The 19131-nt window shown below is 42.6% G+C and overlaps 1 protein-coding gene across 1 annotated transcript in view; it reads right to left on the bottom strand.

Moving 5' to 3' along the window:
• Nucleotides 1–18156, bottom strand: part of TPD52L3 (TPD52 like 3) — a 45316-nt gene extending 27160 nt beyond the window's left edge. Inside the window, exons 1-2 of the mRNA XM_004373543.1 lie at nt 17523–18156; nt 7974–8026 (exon numbers count right to left, since the gene is read on the bottom strand). Coding sequence (XP_004373600.1) covers nt 7974–8026; nt 17523–18156 — 687 coding nt within the window. The remainder of the gene's footprint in view (nt 1–7973; nt 8027–17522) is intronic.
• Nucleotides 18157–19131: the final 975 nt, after the last annotated feature.

Here is a 19131-nt window from a genome sequence, read left to right as displayed (position 1 = left end):
TTGGTACTTCTCCTGATTTGACAACATGTTTCATGTAACTCATAACATATTAAATAAACTCTTTTTAGCATTTTTCTTTTTGTAAATCAGAAACAAATCTTTTGTGGCTTTCCACAAAGTTTCAAAGTTGTCAGGAGTTTATCACAGGTCACCAAGAAACAGTACTTGAGTTATTTAATCAAAGATCTTAAAGGTAAAAACTTTCACTTTTTCCAAAGCCATGTAGCTTGGTTTTTGACTCAGGAATTTATTGTTGAACTCTTGCTTTTGAGCGGATTGCACAAAGAATAAAATTAACTCTTCAACCCATTAATTAAAAAAAAAAATTGTTATTTTAACAATGAGAAACGCAATTCTTTGCTCTATATACTCTTTGACGTTAAACATCTTAAAAATCCTCAGAAACTAACCCATCAAACTTTATTTTAAAAAAGTCTCCATTATCAAACTTTTAAGAACTTTGACCATATCAGATAAATTCCCTTTTAAATTTCCTGTTCTTTTTAAGTATCTCTTATAGTACAATACTTTAAGTGGCAAAAATGAACACATGTATTACTGGACCAAAATATATATATACACATATGAGATACATATATATATATGTATAGATACGTATGTACATATATATGAGTGTGTATATATACTTGAGGTTTATAGGCTCTTACTTTTTGTGCCACAGAGAAAGGATATATATATACATATACACACACACACACAAGTGTACATACATATACATATATATACACACACTTTCTCTGTGGCAGGAAAAGCAAGAGCCTATAAACTTCAATTATAATGAATATCCATTCACTCAATTTAATATCAGTAAACTACCTAAAAATCTTGGAAATTAATTTAAGCCTATATACTACAAAACATAATTACTGTTGATGTAACTTTTGTCCAAATAACTAACTAGACAATAGATAAGTGGTAACTTGGGTGAAGGGTAAAACAGTACACAATACTGGGGAAGTCAGGACAACTTGACCAAGGCAAAGTCATAGCAGTTTCATAGACACATCCAAACTCCCTGAGGGACCAAATTACTGGGCTGAGGGCTTGGGACCATGGTCTTGGGGGACATCTAGCTCAATTGGCATAACATAGTTTAGAAGGAAAATGTTCTACATCCTACTTTGGTGAGTAGCATCTGGGGTCTTAAAAGCTTGTGAGTGGCCATCTAAGATACTCCACTGGTCCCACCCCATCTGGAGCAAGGGAGAATGAAGAAAACCAAAGATACATGGGAAAGATTAGTCCAAAGACCTAATGGACCACAACTACCACAGCCTTCACTAGTTTGAGCCCAGCACAACTAAATGGTGCCCAGCTCCCACCACCAACTGCTCTGACAGGAATCATAATAGAGGGTCCCAACCAGAGCTGGAGAAAAATGTAGAACAAAATTCTAACTCATAAAAAAAGACCAGACTTGCTGGTCTGACAAAGACTAGAGAAACCTGAGAGCATGGCCCCTGGACATTCTTTTAACTCAGTACTGAAGTCACTCCTGAGGTTCACCCTTCAGCCAAAGATTAGACAGGTCCATAAAACAAACAATAATACACATAGTTCAACCATTATACGAGACTAAATGGGCACACCAACCCAGGGGCAAGGATGAGAAGGCAGGAGGGGACAGGAAAGCTGGACGAATAGAAATGAGGAACCCAAGGTCAAGAAGGGGAGAGTGTTGACACGTCGCAGGGTTGGCAACCAATATCACAAAACAATATATGTGTTTAATTGTTGCTCTGTAAACCTTCATCTAAAGCACAATAAAAAAAATCTGAGCAGGGAAGCAAAAAAAAAAAAAAAAGTTCTACTGAAATTTTGATTGGAGTTGTATTAAATCTGTAAATCAATTTGGGAAGATTAACATAATTAATAGGTTGAGTCTTCCAATCCATGAACGCAGCATGTCTCTCCACTTGTTTAGATCATCTTTGATTTCTTTTATCAACATTTTATAAATATTAGCATACAGTTACTGTACATGCTTTGTTAGATTTATACTTAATAATTCATTGTTAGAGCTATTGTAAACGGTGTGTGTTTTTGATTTTGGTTACCATATAGAATAAAATTAATTTTTGTGTTAAAAATAGTTTGTCTAAATAGTCTATATTTCCATTCAAACCTTTACAATTTCTTATGTTTTCTCAGTCTAACCTTAGATTTGCCCACAGGTCTTTTATGTTTGGGATCCACCCATTATCTGGTAATTGTATTAAGACAGTGTTTTTATTTTAGATGTCATTAATGTCCACATTATTTATCGTATTTTCTTTTATTTTAAAAAATGTTTTCACCTGATTGGAGTTTGGAGGTCTTTTCAAAACATTCTCTGGAGCAGTGTGGGTCTCAGAGGCTCATTATCAAGAAAGAATCGATTAATCTCAATTCATTTACATACGTTTAAGTTGGTGAAGGTATTCTGACAGACAAAAGATAAACTCTTCTCATTCTGGAATTAATAAAAAAATTTTCTTGGAAGAGAAAACAAAACAAAAACTAAGACTTAAAAGTCTATCTTATGAGGAAAAAGAAAGGAAAAGAAAAAACCTAGCAACTGCCAGTCATGGCTTCCTGAGTGGAGACAGAAACTCAGAAACAAAATGAGACATAAAAACCACATAAATTCACCAATCTGTGAGGCCAGCTCAAAATCCAGACTATACTCAACACCACAGAAGACAAACATACGGGGAACATAGTTTCTTAAAATGTATACAGCAATTCTTGGATGAGATAGACCCAATTCAACAGAAAAAAAGATCCTACATAAACTCATGTGCAAAGACTTGGAGTTAGAAAACCAAAAGGGAAGAACACACTTAGCATTTCTCAAGCTGGAAGAAATGAAGAAAAAATTCAAGCCTCAAATTGAAATTTTAAAGGATTGTATGGGTAAAATACTGAATGACACAGGAAGCATCAAAAGCAGATGGAAGGAATACACAGAGTAAACTGGATCAAAAAGAATCGTTCAACGTTCAACCATTTCAGAAGATAGCATATGACAAAGAACTGATGGTATTGAAGGAAGACGTCCAAGCTACACTGAAGGCATTGGTGAAAAAACAAGGCTCGAGTAATTGATGGAATACTAATTGAGATATTTCAACAAATAGATGCAGTGCTGGAGGTGCTCACTCATCTATGCCAAGAAATTTGGAAGACAACTACCTGGCCAATCGACTGGAAGAGATCCATATTTGTGCCCATTCCAAAGAAAGGTGATCCAACATAATGCAGAAATTATTGAACAGTATCATTAATATCACACACAAATAACATTTTGCTGAAGATCATTCATTCAAAAGTGGTTGTATCAACAGGGAACTGCCAATATTTCAAGCCAGATTCAGAAGAGGACGTGGAACCAGGGATATCATTGTTGATGTCAGATAGATCTTGGCTGAAAACAGAGAATACCAGAAGGATGTTTACCTGTGTTTTATTGACTATGCAAAGGTATTCAACTGTGTGGATCACAACAAATTATGGATAACATAATGGGAATGGGAATTCCAGAATGTTTAATTGTGCTCATGAGGAACCTATACATAGACAAAGAGGCAGTTGTTCAAACCAAACAAGGGGATACTGCGTGGTTTAAAATCAGGAAAGGTGTGTGTCAGGGTTGTATCCTTTCACCATACTTATTCAATCTGTATGCTGGGCAAATAATCAGAGAAGGTGGACTATAAGAAGATGAAATAGGCCTTCAGGATTAACAACCTGCAATATTCAGATGACACAACCTTGCTTGCTGTAAGTGAAGAGGACTTGTAAAAATGGTGTGGGAGCAGTGTCTGACCTCCTCCAACCCCACAAGGGGGAAGGAGAACCAAGATCAATAGTGCAAGACTTACTCCCATGAGGCAGAGACCAGACAAGCCTCCTCTCTCCACCATCTTTACCAACTCTGACACCAACCATCCCTACACAGCACTCTCTACTTTTCTGCTGAGTTTGATAATTCATTGCAATGGCCACACAGGACTCACAGACAATACTCAGGTTTGTGGGGTTTACTAGGGAAGTAACAAGTTACAATTCAAGCTCAGGAACATTCAGAATATAGCTCTTTCATCAAGACAGTCTCTTCCCAGCCATGCTCGCAGGCACGCCTCTCCCTGGCCATAGGCCTCTCCCCAAAGGCACTCAGCTTTCTCTGTCTGTGAGCTGGAAAGTCCACCATGCCATCTCCTGCTGCCAGGTCTCTGCCGCCACATCTTTGCTACCACATCTTGCTACCTTCAGTGTTACAGCTTGTTGTCTCCTGGGTCCAGGAGCTTCTCATTGCAGGGATCCCAGATCTGAAGGACGTGCTGGCTCTTGGTAGTTCTTCCTTTTTGGTGGTGGGATCTTCTCTCTCTGGCCTCTGGGATGGCTCATTTTAAGCCCAGCAGGATGACAAAATTGACCAATCCCTTCTGTGGGCCACAATTACCATATCTGCACAGTCCTGCCCAATCATTTTGGAGGGAATTACAAGATCATGGCTAGAAAGGCCACACAAAAGTGATCCATCATACTACAGGTCTTGAAGCACTTAGTAATGAAGATTAAAGACTACTGTCTTAGTCATCTAGTGCTGCTATAACAGAAATGCCACAAGTGGATGGTTTTAACGAAGAGAAGTTTATTTCCTCCTAGTTTAAGTAGGCTAAAAGTTCAAATTCAGGGCATCAGCTCCAGGGGAAGGCTTTTTCTCTCTGTTGGCCTTCTCTTCAGTGTTCCCCTGGACTAGGAGCTTCTCTGCCCAGGGACCCCAGTCCAAAGGACACGCTCTGCTCCCGGCACTGTTTTCTTGATGGTATGAGGTCCCCAGCTCTCCGCTTGCTTCTCTTTCCTTTTATCTCTTGAGAGATAAAAGGTGGTGCAGGCCACACCCCAGGGAATCTCCCTTTACATTGATTGGATCAGGGCTGTGACCTGGGTAAAGATGGTGTTACAATCCCACCCTAATCCTCTTTACCATAAAATTATGATCACAAAATTTAGGCCAACCACACAATTCTGGGAATCATGGCCCAGCCAAACTGATACACACATTTTTGGGGGGACATAATTCAAACCATGACAACTACATAGTTCAGTATGGATTACAACTAAACTTAAAACAAAAATCCTCACAACTGGACCAGAAAGCAACATCATGATGAATGGAGAAAAGATTGAAATTGTGAAAGATTTCATTTTACTCGGATCAACAATCAACGCCCAAGGAAGCAGCAGTTGAGAAATCAAATGACGCATTGCACAGGGCAAATCTGCTGCAAAAGATCTCTTTAAAGTGTTAAAAAGCAAAGATGTTACCTTGAAGACTAAGATGCACCTGACCCAAACCATGGTGTTTTCAATTTTCTCATACACATGCTGAGGCTGGACGATGAATAAGGAAGACTAAAGAAGAATTGATGCTTTTTAGTTATGTTGTTGTTGAAGAATATCGAATGTACCATGGACTGCCAGAAAAACCAACAAGTCTGTCTTGGAAGAAATACAGCCATAGGGCTTCTTGGAAGCGAGGATGGCAAGATTCCTTCTTCAAAAAAAAACTTGAGCTGGTCTCATGGCTTTCCAGTTTATTCTTAGGGAACAAATTTTAGTCAGAAACACAGTTGTCTTAGGCTGGGTTCTCTAGAGAAGCAAAACCAGTAAAGCGTATAAATATATATATATAGAAAGAGATTATATCAAGGAAACAGCTCATGCAACTGTAGAGGCTAGAACGTCCCAAGTCCATGGATCAGGGTAGAGGCTTCTCCCAAGTCACACAGCTGCAGAAACTGACAAGCCCAAGATCGGAAGGTTGGAGAGCAGGGCTCCCACTCACAGGCTGTGAAGATCCATGAATCCCAGGTTCAGCAGATAAGCTGACAGCTCAAGTCCCAAGAACGGGAGATGAGACCACAGGAAACAGCTGCAGGATCCAGAGAGAGCAAAAAGCCAGAACGTCTGCTTATATACAGATGCAGGCCACACCCCCAGGGAGACTCCCTTTCATCTGATTGGCTGCTCACAGTATATTCAATCCTGGGAGTGATTACATTAAAACACGGAGAATTATGGCCCAGCCTCACTGACACACAATCTTAACCATCACAACAGTTTTAATTATAATATCCAAACTCTGAACATGATTTGCAAGGAAAAAGGGGCTAGGTACTTCTGCTTTTCTCTTGTCCTTGCCACAGTTCTTCCTATTCAGTAGCTGCTATGTCACCCACAGTCAAGGCTGAAGGTGAAGAAGAGTTAAAGGCGTATGACAGTTCTTTATTTAGCACATTGTGCTCTTTGGGCCTGCAAGATGGCTAAAGGGGAATCTGTCCCTCAGACTGGTCTTTTTATGTGCTCTTTGGAGATTCCTGCTGGGCCCTTCTCTCCTACGTCTCCATAGTCCTGGACAGATGCACCAATATTACTTTGGGCGGCCCCTGGGTCACTGGTGTTATGTCTCTCCCTATTTTTTGCTCCTCTAACATGAGGTAGCCTTACTGGACAGAGGGTGTTACGGATTGAATTGCTGTTGTTAGGTGTTAGTCGGTTTCGACTCATAGTGACCCTGTGTACAACAGAACAAAACACTGCCCAATCCTGCACCATCATCACAATCTTTATGCTTGAGCCCATTGTTGCAGCCACTGTGTCGATCCATCTTGTTGAGAGTCTTCCTTTTTTTTGATGACCCTCTACTCTACCCAGCATAATATCCTTCTCCAGGGACGGATTCCTCCTGATAACATGTCCAAAGTATGTGAGATGTAGATTCACCATCCTTGCTTCTAAGGAGCATTCTGGCCGTATTTCTTCCAAGACAGATTTGTTCATTCTTTTGGCATGTTTTTCCCTTTTGGTTTTCTAACTCCGGGTATCTGCACATGTCATTATAATACTTTACTTTGTTTTCTAGCTGCTCTTTGAAATCTTCTGTTCAGCTCTTTGACGTCATCATTTCTTCCATTTGCTCTAGCTACTTGACATTCAAGAGCAAGTTTCAGACTCTCTTCTGATATCCATTTTGGTCTTTTCTTTCTTTCCTATCTTTTTAATGACCTCTTGCTTTCTTCTCGTCAGATGTCCTTGATGTCATTCCACAACTTGTGTGGTCTTCGGTCATTGGTGTTCAACACATCACATCTATTCTTGAGGTGGTCTCTAAATTGAGGTGAGATATGCTCAAGGTCGTACTTTGGCTCTCGTGGACTTGTTCTAATTGTCTTTAGCTTGAACTTGAACTTGCATCCTAATCGCATGTTCGATCAATTTCAGACTGCAGAAGTTGGTAAAAATCTTCAGTTTCTTCATCTTTGGCCTTTGTGATTGGTGCGTAAATTTGAATAACAGTTGTATTAACTCTTCTTCCTTGTAGGCTTATGGATATTATCCTATCACTGACAGCATTGTATCTCGGGTTAGATCTTGAAATGTTCTTTTGCCCATGATGCAATGCCATTCCTCTTCAGTTGTCATTGCCAACATGATAGACCATATGGTTGTCCAATTCAAAATGGTCAGTATTAGCCCATTTCAGCTCACGAATGCCTAGCATATTGATGTTTATTTGTTCATTTCATTTTTGAAGATTTCCAATTTTCCTAGATTCATACTTTGTAAATTCAACCTTCCGATTATTAATGGATGTTTGCAGCTGTTTCTTCTCATTTTAAGTCTTGCCACATCAGTACAACAAACTGACAGATGAATGGGGGATGGATTGAATTATGTCCCCCAAAATATGTGTTGTAAATCTTAACCTCTATGCCTGTCATTATAATCCCATTTGGGAATGGGTTGTCTTTGGTATGTTAAAGAGGCAGGATTAGTGTAAGGTGTATCTTGAGTCAATCTCTTTTGAGATACGAAAAGAGATTAAACAAACCAGAGAGGAGATGGGGTAAAATAGATGTCAGGACACATGGAGAACTCCAAGGAACCAGGAAACAGAAGCTGAATAGACGAGGACCTTCTTCCAGAGCCGACAGAGAAAGAAAGCCTTTCCCTTGAGCTGGCACCCTGAATTCAGACTTCTAGCCTCCTAAACTGTGAGAAAATAAATTTCAGTTTGTTAAAGCCCTCCACTTGTGGTATTTATGTGATAGTAGCACTAGATGACTAAGGTAGATGTTAAGAATCTTATTCTCTTAGGTTGAAACTTTGGTTTCCCAGAGTCAGATAGAATTCCTAGCAGGGAGTCTGCCGCAGGCCTTGGTCCGTGTTTTGTTTCATAGTGTGTCTCGTTGCGGGAGAATTTTCTTGTGGCTGGTGGGCAGCCTAGTGCTCTGGCCCATCTGATGTCCCGGCTTATCCTTTCATGGGTGTCTTTCTGTCAGAGACAAGCGTCGCGAGATTCTAAGATGCCTGACCCATGCCCACAGATTTTTGTGGCTTAAAGACTCTGGGATTCCTTCGTAACAACCATATGAAACCTGGTTTCATTCTTTCCGAACCTAATTCATTCTGCCTAGAGACCTAGTCTCGTATTTTAGGCCTTAAATATATTAGTCTCTCCAGTTGGAAAGTATCCTAAAGTGGCCACTGATTGAACATGCTGTCGTTAGGGAGCTCAAACAAAATTTCAGACATAAACAAGACCTAGACCCATAGCTCTTGGCCACGTAGCCTGCCAGAGTTCCACTAGGAAAATCAGCTTCTATCTTTGATTCAGCATAGCCCACCCTGAGACAGTCTTAACCGCTAGGATTCACCAAACTCACAATACATACTGGATTTTTCACTACCTATCGGGAGAGCAGTTTCCAAGTCGACAATTCAAAACACAAATCGAAAAAGAAATCTCAGCAGAGCTAGCATGCAAGGTGCGGAGCTCAGTTTACGAGAACTTTTTTTTTTTTTTTTTTTTTTTACCTGAGCACCGCTGAGATAAAGTGGAGAGGAAGGAGCCCAACCGACTCAGCTCAGCACTGAAGCTGGAAGCGGCAGTTGATCTCAGGATCACAGAAGCTACCTAGGGAATCCCACCTCTCTAACACAAGAAATGGAAACAAATTTCTGAGAATGAAAACAAGGTTAAAGACAATACTAGATATTTATTATTCTATCAACGATTCACGGATCAGGGAACACACAGCCTCAAGCGCGTATTCCAAGTAATGTGGCAGCATCAGGGTTAATACAGTCAGAGGGGAACAAAGAGAGTCCTGAAAGTCCAGGCGGTTTTAGCCGGTTTTTCAGAGGTTCATTAGAATGTCCTTCGAAACCCTTTCTTCTCTGAAATATTAGTTTGCTTAAGAAGACAAATGTTGCAGTTTTCTTTTTTCGGGGGGGCGGTGGGGTGTGGGCGCGGGGAATTCGCGCCTACTGAGCGGAGGCAGATAACAAGGCATCTGCCTGTCTGGAAAGCAGGAGTTAAAGAGCAGAAACTGTTGATTATACATAAATTTACAGGGCAAGCTAATTACTGTTTCTGAAAGTTAGGGTTACTTCATCATCTTAAACTTTTGCCCTGTGAAACCAGGTAGTAGCCATGCACTTCCGCCACGGGGAAAAGGACTCCATGTTGGTTTTAGCTTCCACAGCCACTGAACCCTAGTTAATAGTTAAGTCTTTTTCTACTTTAGGAGCTAGTGCGAGTTTTATCCACATTTCAGAGGAAATCCTAGATTTAGGATTTCATCAGGAGTTGTGGCAGATGGAAGTTTGGGGGTGAAGAGCATGAGAGTGGGATTTGTGCGGCACGAAATAGGGTAAAATGACAGCGCGAACAGCACCCCCTAGTGTTGACGAGAAGCTGCGTGGCGTGGGGGGCGGGGACACGGCCGGGAGAAGGTGTGCGTTACAGATTTTCTCTCTATTCCTTTGCCCTAAATCCCCTCCTGAAGGACTAGGAGCCCTAGATACTGGATCAGACCTGTTCAGAGACTGCCGAGTAGAGTGCTTGTTTAAGAGATAGCACCAAGCAGAGAAGCCAAAATCAAAAGCCAGGAACGTAGTCCACAACTAAGATCCCACCAAAAGGGACCAGGAGAGAGGTGAAATACACGTGCGAGGTAACAAGAAGAACAGGGGGAAAAGTAAGGGGTTCCAGAAGGGAGGTGGAGCCCGGAGACACTTCCGCGAGCTGCTTGGGGGAGGGCTAGGACGCTTTGGTGGTTCCAAACCACTAGCCTCTCAGCAGGAGAAAGATGTGGCAGTTGGCTTCTGTAAGGATTACTCATTCCATGAATCAATTCTGACTCATAGCTACCCTATAGGACAGGGTAGAACTGCCCCACAGGGTTTCCAAGGAGCAGCTGGTGGATTTGAACTGCAGACCTTTTCGTCCGAGCTCTTAACGATTTCGCCACCAGGGCTCCCCTAAAAGATTACAGTCTTGGAAACTATATGGGGCAGTTCTACTCTGTCCTACAGGTTCGTTCTGAGTCCACTCAACGGCGATGGGTTTGATTTGCTTTTGGCAAGCCTTAGGAGGGAAGTAAACTGTGAGGGAGCTGAGCCAACTTGCGAATCATTCTCCGGATCACCACCCCCCCTACTTGGGCTAAAGGCAGGAGCTCCAAAACAGGAGTGAGAAGCCTGCAGTGCATTCTGGAGGCAGACACTTGAGCAGGTGAAGCCAGAAGTAGTAAAAGCTACACGGCTTAAGGGGCATGTGTGTGGCAGATTTGGGCCTCATTTGCTTTCATGCCCTTACGTTTTCAGTGATTTCAAATGCCTCCTTGGTTTGAACCCAGTTTGCCTTTCTGACTTCAGCTACCCTGACCTTTTGTTGAAGTGGCTATTTGTCATCACGCTCACCCCATTCTAAACACAAATCAGGTCCCTTTTGTCTGCCCCAGATCTGCCTACTTCCTGCCTTGTGGAGTTTGATGAGATATGAGGAAGACCCAATCAGCCTCTGGGCTTCCTTCTGGCCTGTCATTCATTTATTGAGCACTTACTATGTGCCAAGCACTGCATTCAAAGCTGAAGATACAATAGTAAACAAAACTTAGAGAAATTCCTGTCCTTAATGGATTTTACATTGTAATGAGAGAGTCAGACAATAAGCAAGACATAGTTGCAAAAAAAAGCAATTAAAAATAAAAGCATGAATATAATCTATGCTAGATAGTGATAAAATAAAGCTAGGAAGGGGGATGTGGTGGTTAAAATTGTATATGGGTGGCCAGGAGGGGTGACTTTTGAGTAAAAATCTGTAGGTGAGGGATTTACCATGTGGTGATCTGAAAGAACATTTATTGCCATGATATACAAAAAGATTACTGAGTCCTTGTCTTTCAGGCAAAACTCAGGTCAATTGGTTGGTTGTGGGGGTCAGGTGATAAAACTATGCTGCATAATGGATAAGAGTGAGGGGTTCTAGATTCAGAATCCCTTATTTAAATCTCAGATCTGCCCTTACTAGCTGTGTATTCTCAGGAAAGTTACTTTACCTCTTTGAATTTCATTTACCTCTTTGGTTTCCTCGTCTGAAGAACCTACCTTGAAGAGCTATAAAAAAACCCAAAAAACTAAACCCATCACTGTCAAGTCGATTCCAACTCATAGTGAGGATTAAACAGTTAAGGTATGAAAAGCATTTAGAATAGTTCCTGGTCCATAGTAAGTGGCACATAAATTTTCGCTCTTATTATTATAAATATGTTTGCCTTCTGAGCAAACATACATATTGCAAACCAGCAAATCTTTGTTGTTGTTGTTAGGTGCCATCGAATCAATTTCAACTCACAGGTACCACATTGACACAGAACTGCGCCATAAGATTTTCTTGGCTGTAATCTTTACAGAAGCAGATTACCAGGACTTTTTACCACAGAGCTGCTGGGTGGGTTCGAACCACCAACCGTTCAGTTAGTAGCCAAGCACTTAACCTTTTGTACCACCAGGGCTTTGGCAACCACAAATGTGTAAGTTGCCCATCTCCTCTCCTTTAAGGTTCTGATGAACTTTCTTAAACAGAGCAACACAATGTCAGAGATCAAAGGGGCAAACTAAATCAGAAAGAGCCAGTAAGAAAAGGCAAGAGTCATTTTATGGGGACACTTAGCTTAAATAGCAGGCTCAAAGTTGAGGATGCAGAGCCAACGGTTTGGAGTCAAACAGGCAGAGTTCAGAGGGAGAAGGCGATTTCAGAGTGACAGCAGGCCAGGGATAAATGAGAGTATCCAGGATGATTGCTGCAAAGCCTCACTTCCCCCAGTTCCCTACCCAGTTCCATTAGGGATCCATGAAAGGCCCTGATGAGGGCTTGGGATATGCTTGAGGTGAGGGGCTGGTTCCCACGACTGAATTTTCAGTACCATCACCTCTGCCTGTTATTAGGTATACAAGGAGGCCAAGATACCAACCAGCAGGGGTCTAATACTTCTGCTAAGTGCTCGGCTTCCCAGCCCAGGTTTTGGGACTAGGCTCAGTAAAGATCAGTGGAAGATAGATGAATATAGGGTTGATAAAAATTTTGAATATTCTGAGGAAGCAATCCTCCAGTTTGGGGCAGGGTTGAGTAGAGCAGATGTTCTGGAAGTTCCTGACAGCATCTCCAGTGCTGTCTCAACCCAGTGCTCATTGGTGCATTTGAAGGTATTTTATACTTCTCCAAGGAACCCTGGTGTCACAGTGGTTAAGCACTTGGCTGTTAACTGAAAGGTTGGTGGTTCGAACCCACCAACCACTCTGTGGGAGAAAGATGTGGCAGTCTGCTTCCGTAAAGATTTACAGTTTTGGAAACCCCATGGGGCAGTTCTACTCTGTCCTACAGGGTTGCTATGAGCTGGAATTGATTTGACGGCAGTGGGTTGGGTTTGGTATATTCTCCATGGGCAGTCTGTGTCTTTTCCAGGTGTCAACCATTACGATGGTAATAATGCTCAGTAATGTGGGAATTTGAGGTAAATAATGGTCTAGAAGCTATAAGTGCTATGGGATTGTGTATGTTGGTGGTAGAGAAATGCAGTGAATTATTACATGGGATTTTTGTGCTGGTAAGGAACGTTGACTGGCCAAATTGTATGAATATTTATGGGCTGGCGTGCAGATGTAGCGCCCTTTACTTGTGTTTGTGGAGTTTGGGGTTGATGGGCCATTTCGAAGGGCAGCTTCCTAGCACCTGGTTTCTAAGTCAATATTAGGATATTTGAAAACATACTACCAAGTTAAAATGTGACAAAATAAAAGAGAGAGGCTACATAAAATGTGAAGCCAAGCTAATTAAGAAGGAATCAGTTTTCACCAGGACTTTTTATAAAAAGTGTTCACAGTCATTGGCAAATAGCCATGCTGAGTTTTCAGTGGCATGATGGATACATGGGTTTTTTTTTTTGTCTCTTTTGCTGGTGGCTGTATCCCTATACCTAAACAGTGTCTCTCACATAGTAGGTGCACAATAAATATTTGTTGAATGAACAAATAAAATTTCACAATTAGAAAACAAACAAATAACTTCCTTGGTCAGGGTGGTATGGTTTCCCTAGTTTGCCTAGTGGTTCCCAAGACTTCCCTCTGACCCATATCTTTACTAGTGGGAATAAGTACCAGATTTTGCCATGATGTGACCAGAACTCCAGTACCCAGTTAATGGGACACTCAGGTTGCCCTCCCCAGATTGATGAGGCAGACTGAGGTGGTACAGGGTGAAGAGTAGGGTCTGGGGTGCCAGGAAATTGTGAAAGAGTAGATACACATGAAGACACGCAGGGAGAATCAGAAGGCCAGGGGTTGATGGTTTCTGTCACCTTGATCCTCTCCTGGTATGGATATGAGACTTGAGGAGTATTAGAGAGGATTTCTGTAGTGGATAAATTCTGGCATCACAACCCAGCTCACATTCATTTCTTTGGAATTGTATCCTGCCCTTAGCCTGGGCTAAGAGATTAGTCTAAGTGGTCACACTGCAACTCTCTGCATGTTTGCTGTGCTCTCCCTTCAGTAGGCCACCTTCTCTGGTTGGATGTGTTCCAACAAAGCCCCAGATCTATATGACTGTACAGATTCAGTCCCCATCTGATTGAATATTTTCATCTCTTAGTTCTAGTGTTCTAGAAAGAAAGTCTGACTCAGCCAAGTCTATGAATTATTCCTCCAAGTCGGGTAACCATTCCTTGTTTAATCAGCTGAAAGTTATTGGGAGTGGGAGGGGGGAAGGGGAGAGAGAATCTCCTGGAACAAGTGGCCTCCTGCTCTATCATGGATGCATCAATTTTGATGCCATAGGTCTGAGGTCTGGGTAACCAGAATTGGGGTAGAGGTGAACAAGCCTTCAACTTCCAGAAGAACCCATTTCTCTTCTTGAGACAGTCAATTATTTGGGTGGTAGTATAGATACTAGATACCTGGTAGTGAAATGGTTAAGAGCTATGGCTGCTAACTAAAAGGCAGGCAGTTCAAATCCACCAGCCGCTCCTTAGAAACCCTGTGGGGCAGTTCTACTATAGGGTCACTATGAGTTGGAATCAACTCAATGTCAACGGGTTTGTTTTTTTGGTTAGTATAGATATTATGGAGTACCTGGGTGGTACAAATGGTTAACACACTTGGCTGCTAACCAAAAGGTAGGGGTCCATCCAGAGGTGCCTCAGAAGAAAGGCCTGGTGATTTACTTCCAAAAGCAGCCATTGAAAACCCTATGGAGCAGTTCTACTCTGACACACACGTGGTTGCCACGAGTAGGTTGGAATTAACTCCACAGCAGCTGGTTTTATCGTCTCTCAACTCTACCTATTCCTCTCCCTTATACAGCTGGTTTCTAAGTCTTGGAGATTCTACTTCTTAAATACTTCTCAATCTGTTTCTATGGTGACCAGCGTGCTCTATATAAGAAACAAGTTTGATTGTTACTTTTTAACTTAAGTGTCTTCAGTGTATCCTCATTTCCTACAGGATTAAATAGTAATTTCTGAAACAGCCTATTAAAAAAAAAAAACGCAAACCAAACCCACATCTTTCTCCCGTGGAGCAGCTGGTGGGTTCGAACCACCGACCTTTTGGTTAGCAGCCAAGTGCTTTAACCACTGTGCCACCAGGGCTTGCTGAGATAGCACATAATACTCCTTATTTATGAACTTGCTCCTGTTTATTTCTCTGTCCTCATCTCTCACCACTTCCCCTCCCTCTCCAGTCACAATGGCCTATTGGTATTTCCTGGAACATGCCATTCTGTTACATTCCTTCATGACTCAGTTCCTCTGGATATTGTCTGGAATGTTCTACTCTTGTCTGGTGAACTCCTACTAAGACCTTCTGCCTTCTGAAGCCTTCTCTGACCTACTGAGGCAGAGTTGACTCCCCTTCCTCAGGGTTTACTTTGTCTCCAGAATAGAGCTCTATTTTAGGATCTATGGCAGGGAATTGTAATGACCTAAAAATCTGAGAGTTTCTAGAAAGCACGGGCCCTGTCTAATTAATTTCTGTGACTTCAGAGCCAGGCACAGTGCCTGACACACAGTAGGGTCTCAAATTGTTTTTGAATAGAGAAGTAAAATGCCTTGTTTAAAAGCAGGAAGAACTTGTCAACCAGTTCATGTTGCTGACTATCTCTTGGTTCCAAGATTTAATGTTTGAGGTATGTGATATTGATTCCTTCATTGATACAACAAGTATTTACTGAACATCTACCCTAAACCTGCATGGGAATACAAAGAACAAAACAGACATGCTCTTTACTGCTCTTGTGGAACTGAGAATTTACTGGGGGAAACTGTTGCTGCATTTGTATGAACTGTTAAATAAAAGAGACAATATTCCGAGTTTGGCCCATGATGTCAGTCTGAGATTTTCCCTAAAACAAGCCTGTCTGCAATATAAGGTCAAAATCTTTGCCTGTTGGATTACTTTTGCTTTTTGCATGCTGCAGATTCAACTCTAGTTCTCCAGCATAGAAAATCATTTTGGTTGATAAACACAACAACAACAAACAAACATGTAAAATAGCTGAATATCTTGTTTTAATCCAACCACAACTTTGTTTTCACAAATCTGTGAGGGCTGGGATTCATCAGTGGCTTTACAGCTTCCCAAGTGCTTTCGCATTTACAGCGATATTTGGTTTTGCTTGTAGGAAAACCAAAGGAATGTAGCGGGGAGCATTCAAGAATCAGCAAAATAGAATCACCTTCTTAAGCTGAGGGTGGGGTGGGGGGTGCTACCTTTAGGCAGTGAGAGGTTATTGATATGTACTCAAACAAATAAAGGTCCGAGAGTCTCCCTACTGAGAGTCTGTAAGACGCAAACTTCTACCTCAGGCAGTGTGACTGGAGAAATGAAAGAAGCTGCTAAGTCATGGCATTTTGAAAATTGAAAAGGAAAAAAAAAAGCAAAAAACCACCATAAAACCAAAACACCAAACCAGTTGTCGTTGAGGTGATTCTGACTCATGGCGACCCCATGTGTAGCTCCTGTGAAAATCAGGTATCAGAAAGTGTGAACAAACCAAACCAGGCTTACTATCCTGACATCCTCCTCCCCAGTCCTGTCCTGCGAGGGGCAGGTCCTGCTTCCTTCTCAGTTGGGGTTAGCTATAAACCAGGACAGACTGGAGTCAAGCCGGACCAGGGATGTATAATGTTAGCCGGGTCTATTCAAAGGCATAACAGCCAGCATTACAGGGATGGGCATTCTCTTTCAACTGTTGCTTAGGATAGGGGTTTATCTTTCTTGACTTTGGTTGTTTCCCCTCCAGCCCTTCAGTGGGAGGTGGTAACTAACTAGGAATTGCTGAAGAACAGAGAAGCAATTTTCTTCATTTTAGGTGGCATGCTGCTGTGGTAGAGGCATGGTGCCACAAGGGTTAAACTTCAGAACCTTTATTTTGATGTACAAAAAGATGACAAAGAAAGCACAAGGCAACGTAAAGTACAATTTCAGCTTAAGTTCAAAGTAGTAACTATCTCATAAATTGAGGCTAAAGTTGCTTAGCTTAATTAGGAACTTTGAAAAAAACCAAGTTTTATAAAAGATATAACATTAGTGTAACAATTACTCCACTACTATTTTTTCCCCTTTTTGGGAGTCTCAGAGAAACGGACAGCTTTCTTGATCATCTTTTTAAAATGAAAATTGTAGGCCAGATGGAGCTTTCAAGTCGGCTGTTCCTTGTGAGACACAGGGACAGAAGAAATTGGGGAGGGGATAAAATTACACTTATTTCATACCTTTCCCCAGTCCTAAACAGAAACCTACTTTGGCCTTCTGATAGACTAGCTTTCCAAAAGAGAGTCTGGGCTTTGGCCTAAAACCTTTTCTGGAGTCATTGTCTTGTCCATTTAAATATAACCCCAGGAAGGCTAGCATAGTGCTACATTTCATCTGCAAACTTTAGTGTAAACTAGCCAGGTACAAAACTTTGGTTTTCTATCCACTCAACAGCAGGAAAAATCTACGTACATTACTTTTCTCAAAACTGGACTCTATTTCCTGGATTAATTTTACCACTGTGGTTTGGTTGCTTATTTTGTTGGGCAGAGTTGCAACTGTGATGAGGGAAGGATATTTTTGCACGGGTTCGATGGCCAGGTAAGGTTACCGAGGGGCTCATTCCGGCTCTGTACCTGGGTGTGGATCATTCTCACTCCCCGCTGGAGAAGGAAGGCAGTCACTGCCAATCTCTCTGCCACCAGGGACTCTGGACTTGATTGTTCCCATCAGACCTTCAAAAGATTTGAACGTGGCTGACTTTTTCATGTGTCCAAGCTTCCTGCAGATGGCAGAGCCCACAGTTGACAGGGCAGCTGACGTCGTTTGTTTCACACAGGCATTGGAGACCTGAACATCATGCCAGCTCTTGGACAGATTCTGCCTCAGCCTTACGAAGGCTGTGACGCCCAGCTTCCTCTTGAGCTCCCTGCAGTGTCCCTCTTTGGCTGCGAGCATGTGGCGCAGGGTTACAATTTCTGCTTCCAATTCAGTGAGCTCGGATTTGAGCTCCTTTTGCCGAGCCTCCGTCAGATCCTCTGGTTCAGAAGTCATGTGGGATTCACATGTGCCCACAGGGGCCTCTGCCATGGTGTCTGGCATAGCGTGCAAAAGGAGATCCTCATTAAGGGAGTCCAGGTCCAATTCTTGGTAGAGAGAGTCCAACTCTTGCTTGGTGGAGAAATAATCTTGGCTGGCAGGGTCGAAGTGGAGGCCTTCGGGGTCGCACTCTTGGCCTGTGGGGTTGGATTCCGGGCAGGAGGGATCCATATCATGACCGGTGAAACGGCGCCTTAGCTGAATGGTCAGCGGGTCACGGTCCCGCCTTGCGGGGGCAACGCCTCGGCCTGAGACGTCCACTTCCGGCGGGGGCGGGCTCGGGTTGGGTCAGGGAGGTGAGACTTCCGGCCAGAAGGCCGAATCCAGCGGAAGCTGTTTTGTCAGGTGGCGCGTACACTCTCGGCGTTTGAGCATCACAAAGACTCGGTGAGGTAGGCAGCGCCGCGATTGTTGCCAGCAAGGAGAGGGATTTACCCTCCTGCAGCAGGAGGTGACAGGGCCTGACCTCCAAACTAAGTCATTGTTTGACTCCCCTTCTGGTCTTTTCACTACGCCAGCCATTTTCAAAGCTTTGGAAATCAGTTGAACACTTTGTGCTAACAGAAACGTATGAACAACTCCAGTACGTAGAATAGACACTGCGCCAGGGAAGTCGCAGTCTTGTCCTTTTCCTCATTTTCCTTCTCAGGTTCTCACAGTAGTTCCTGAGAACCTTTTAGGGCCGCTCGTAAAGGGAATTCGAAGGCTCTTACTGCTCAGAGTCCAAGGGTGACAAACATGATCCCAGTGAAGTAGCAACAGTGCCAGAGGCTTAGAACAGCAGAACTCAGGAAGCGAGTCCGAGGTGTCTTATTTGGGTGGCGGGAGGGAGGATGAGTAAATCTGTACCGGTTTCGTCATGCTTGAACTTAATAGAAGCAAAGACTGTTGGTGTACTGTGAGACTTTAGGTGAGACGGGATTTCAAAAAACAGTTGCCGAGTAGTCAGTTCTGATTCATAGCAACCCCGTGTGTGTCAGAGTAGAGTTGTGTGCCATAGGGTTTTCAGTAGCTGACTTTTCAGAAGTAGCTAGCCAGGACTTTCTTCCGAGGTGCCTCTGGGTGGGCTGGAACTTCCAGTCTTTCAGTTAGTAGCAGAGCGCATTAGCCATTTGCACCACTCACGGACTCCTGAGAGGGGAGTCA

The sequence above is a fragment of the Trichechus manatus genome, unplaced genomic scaffold (genome assembly GCF_000243295.1).
Source record: "Trichechus manatus latirostris isolate Lorelei unplaced genomic scaffold, TriManLat1.0 scaffold00025, whole genome shotgun sequence".
Lineage (NCBI taxonomy): Eukaryota > Metazoa > Chordata > Mammalia > Sirenia > Trichechidae > Trichechus > Trichechus manatus.
The sequence above is the reverse complement of the archived record's forward strand: the minus strand, read 5'-3'. Positions and strand labels throughout refer to the sequence as shown.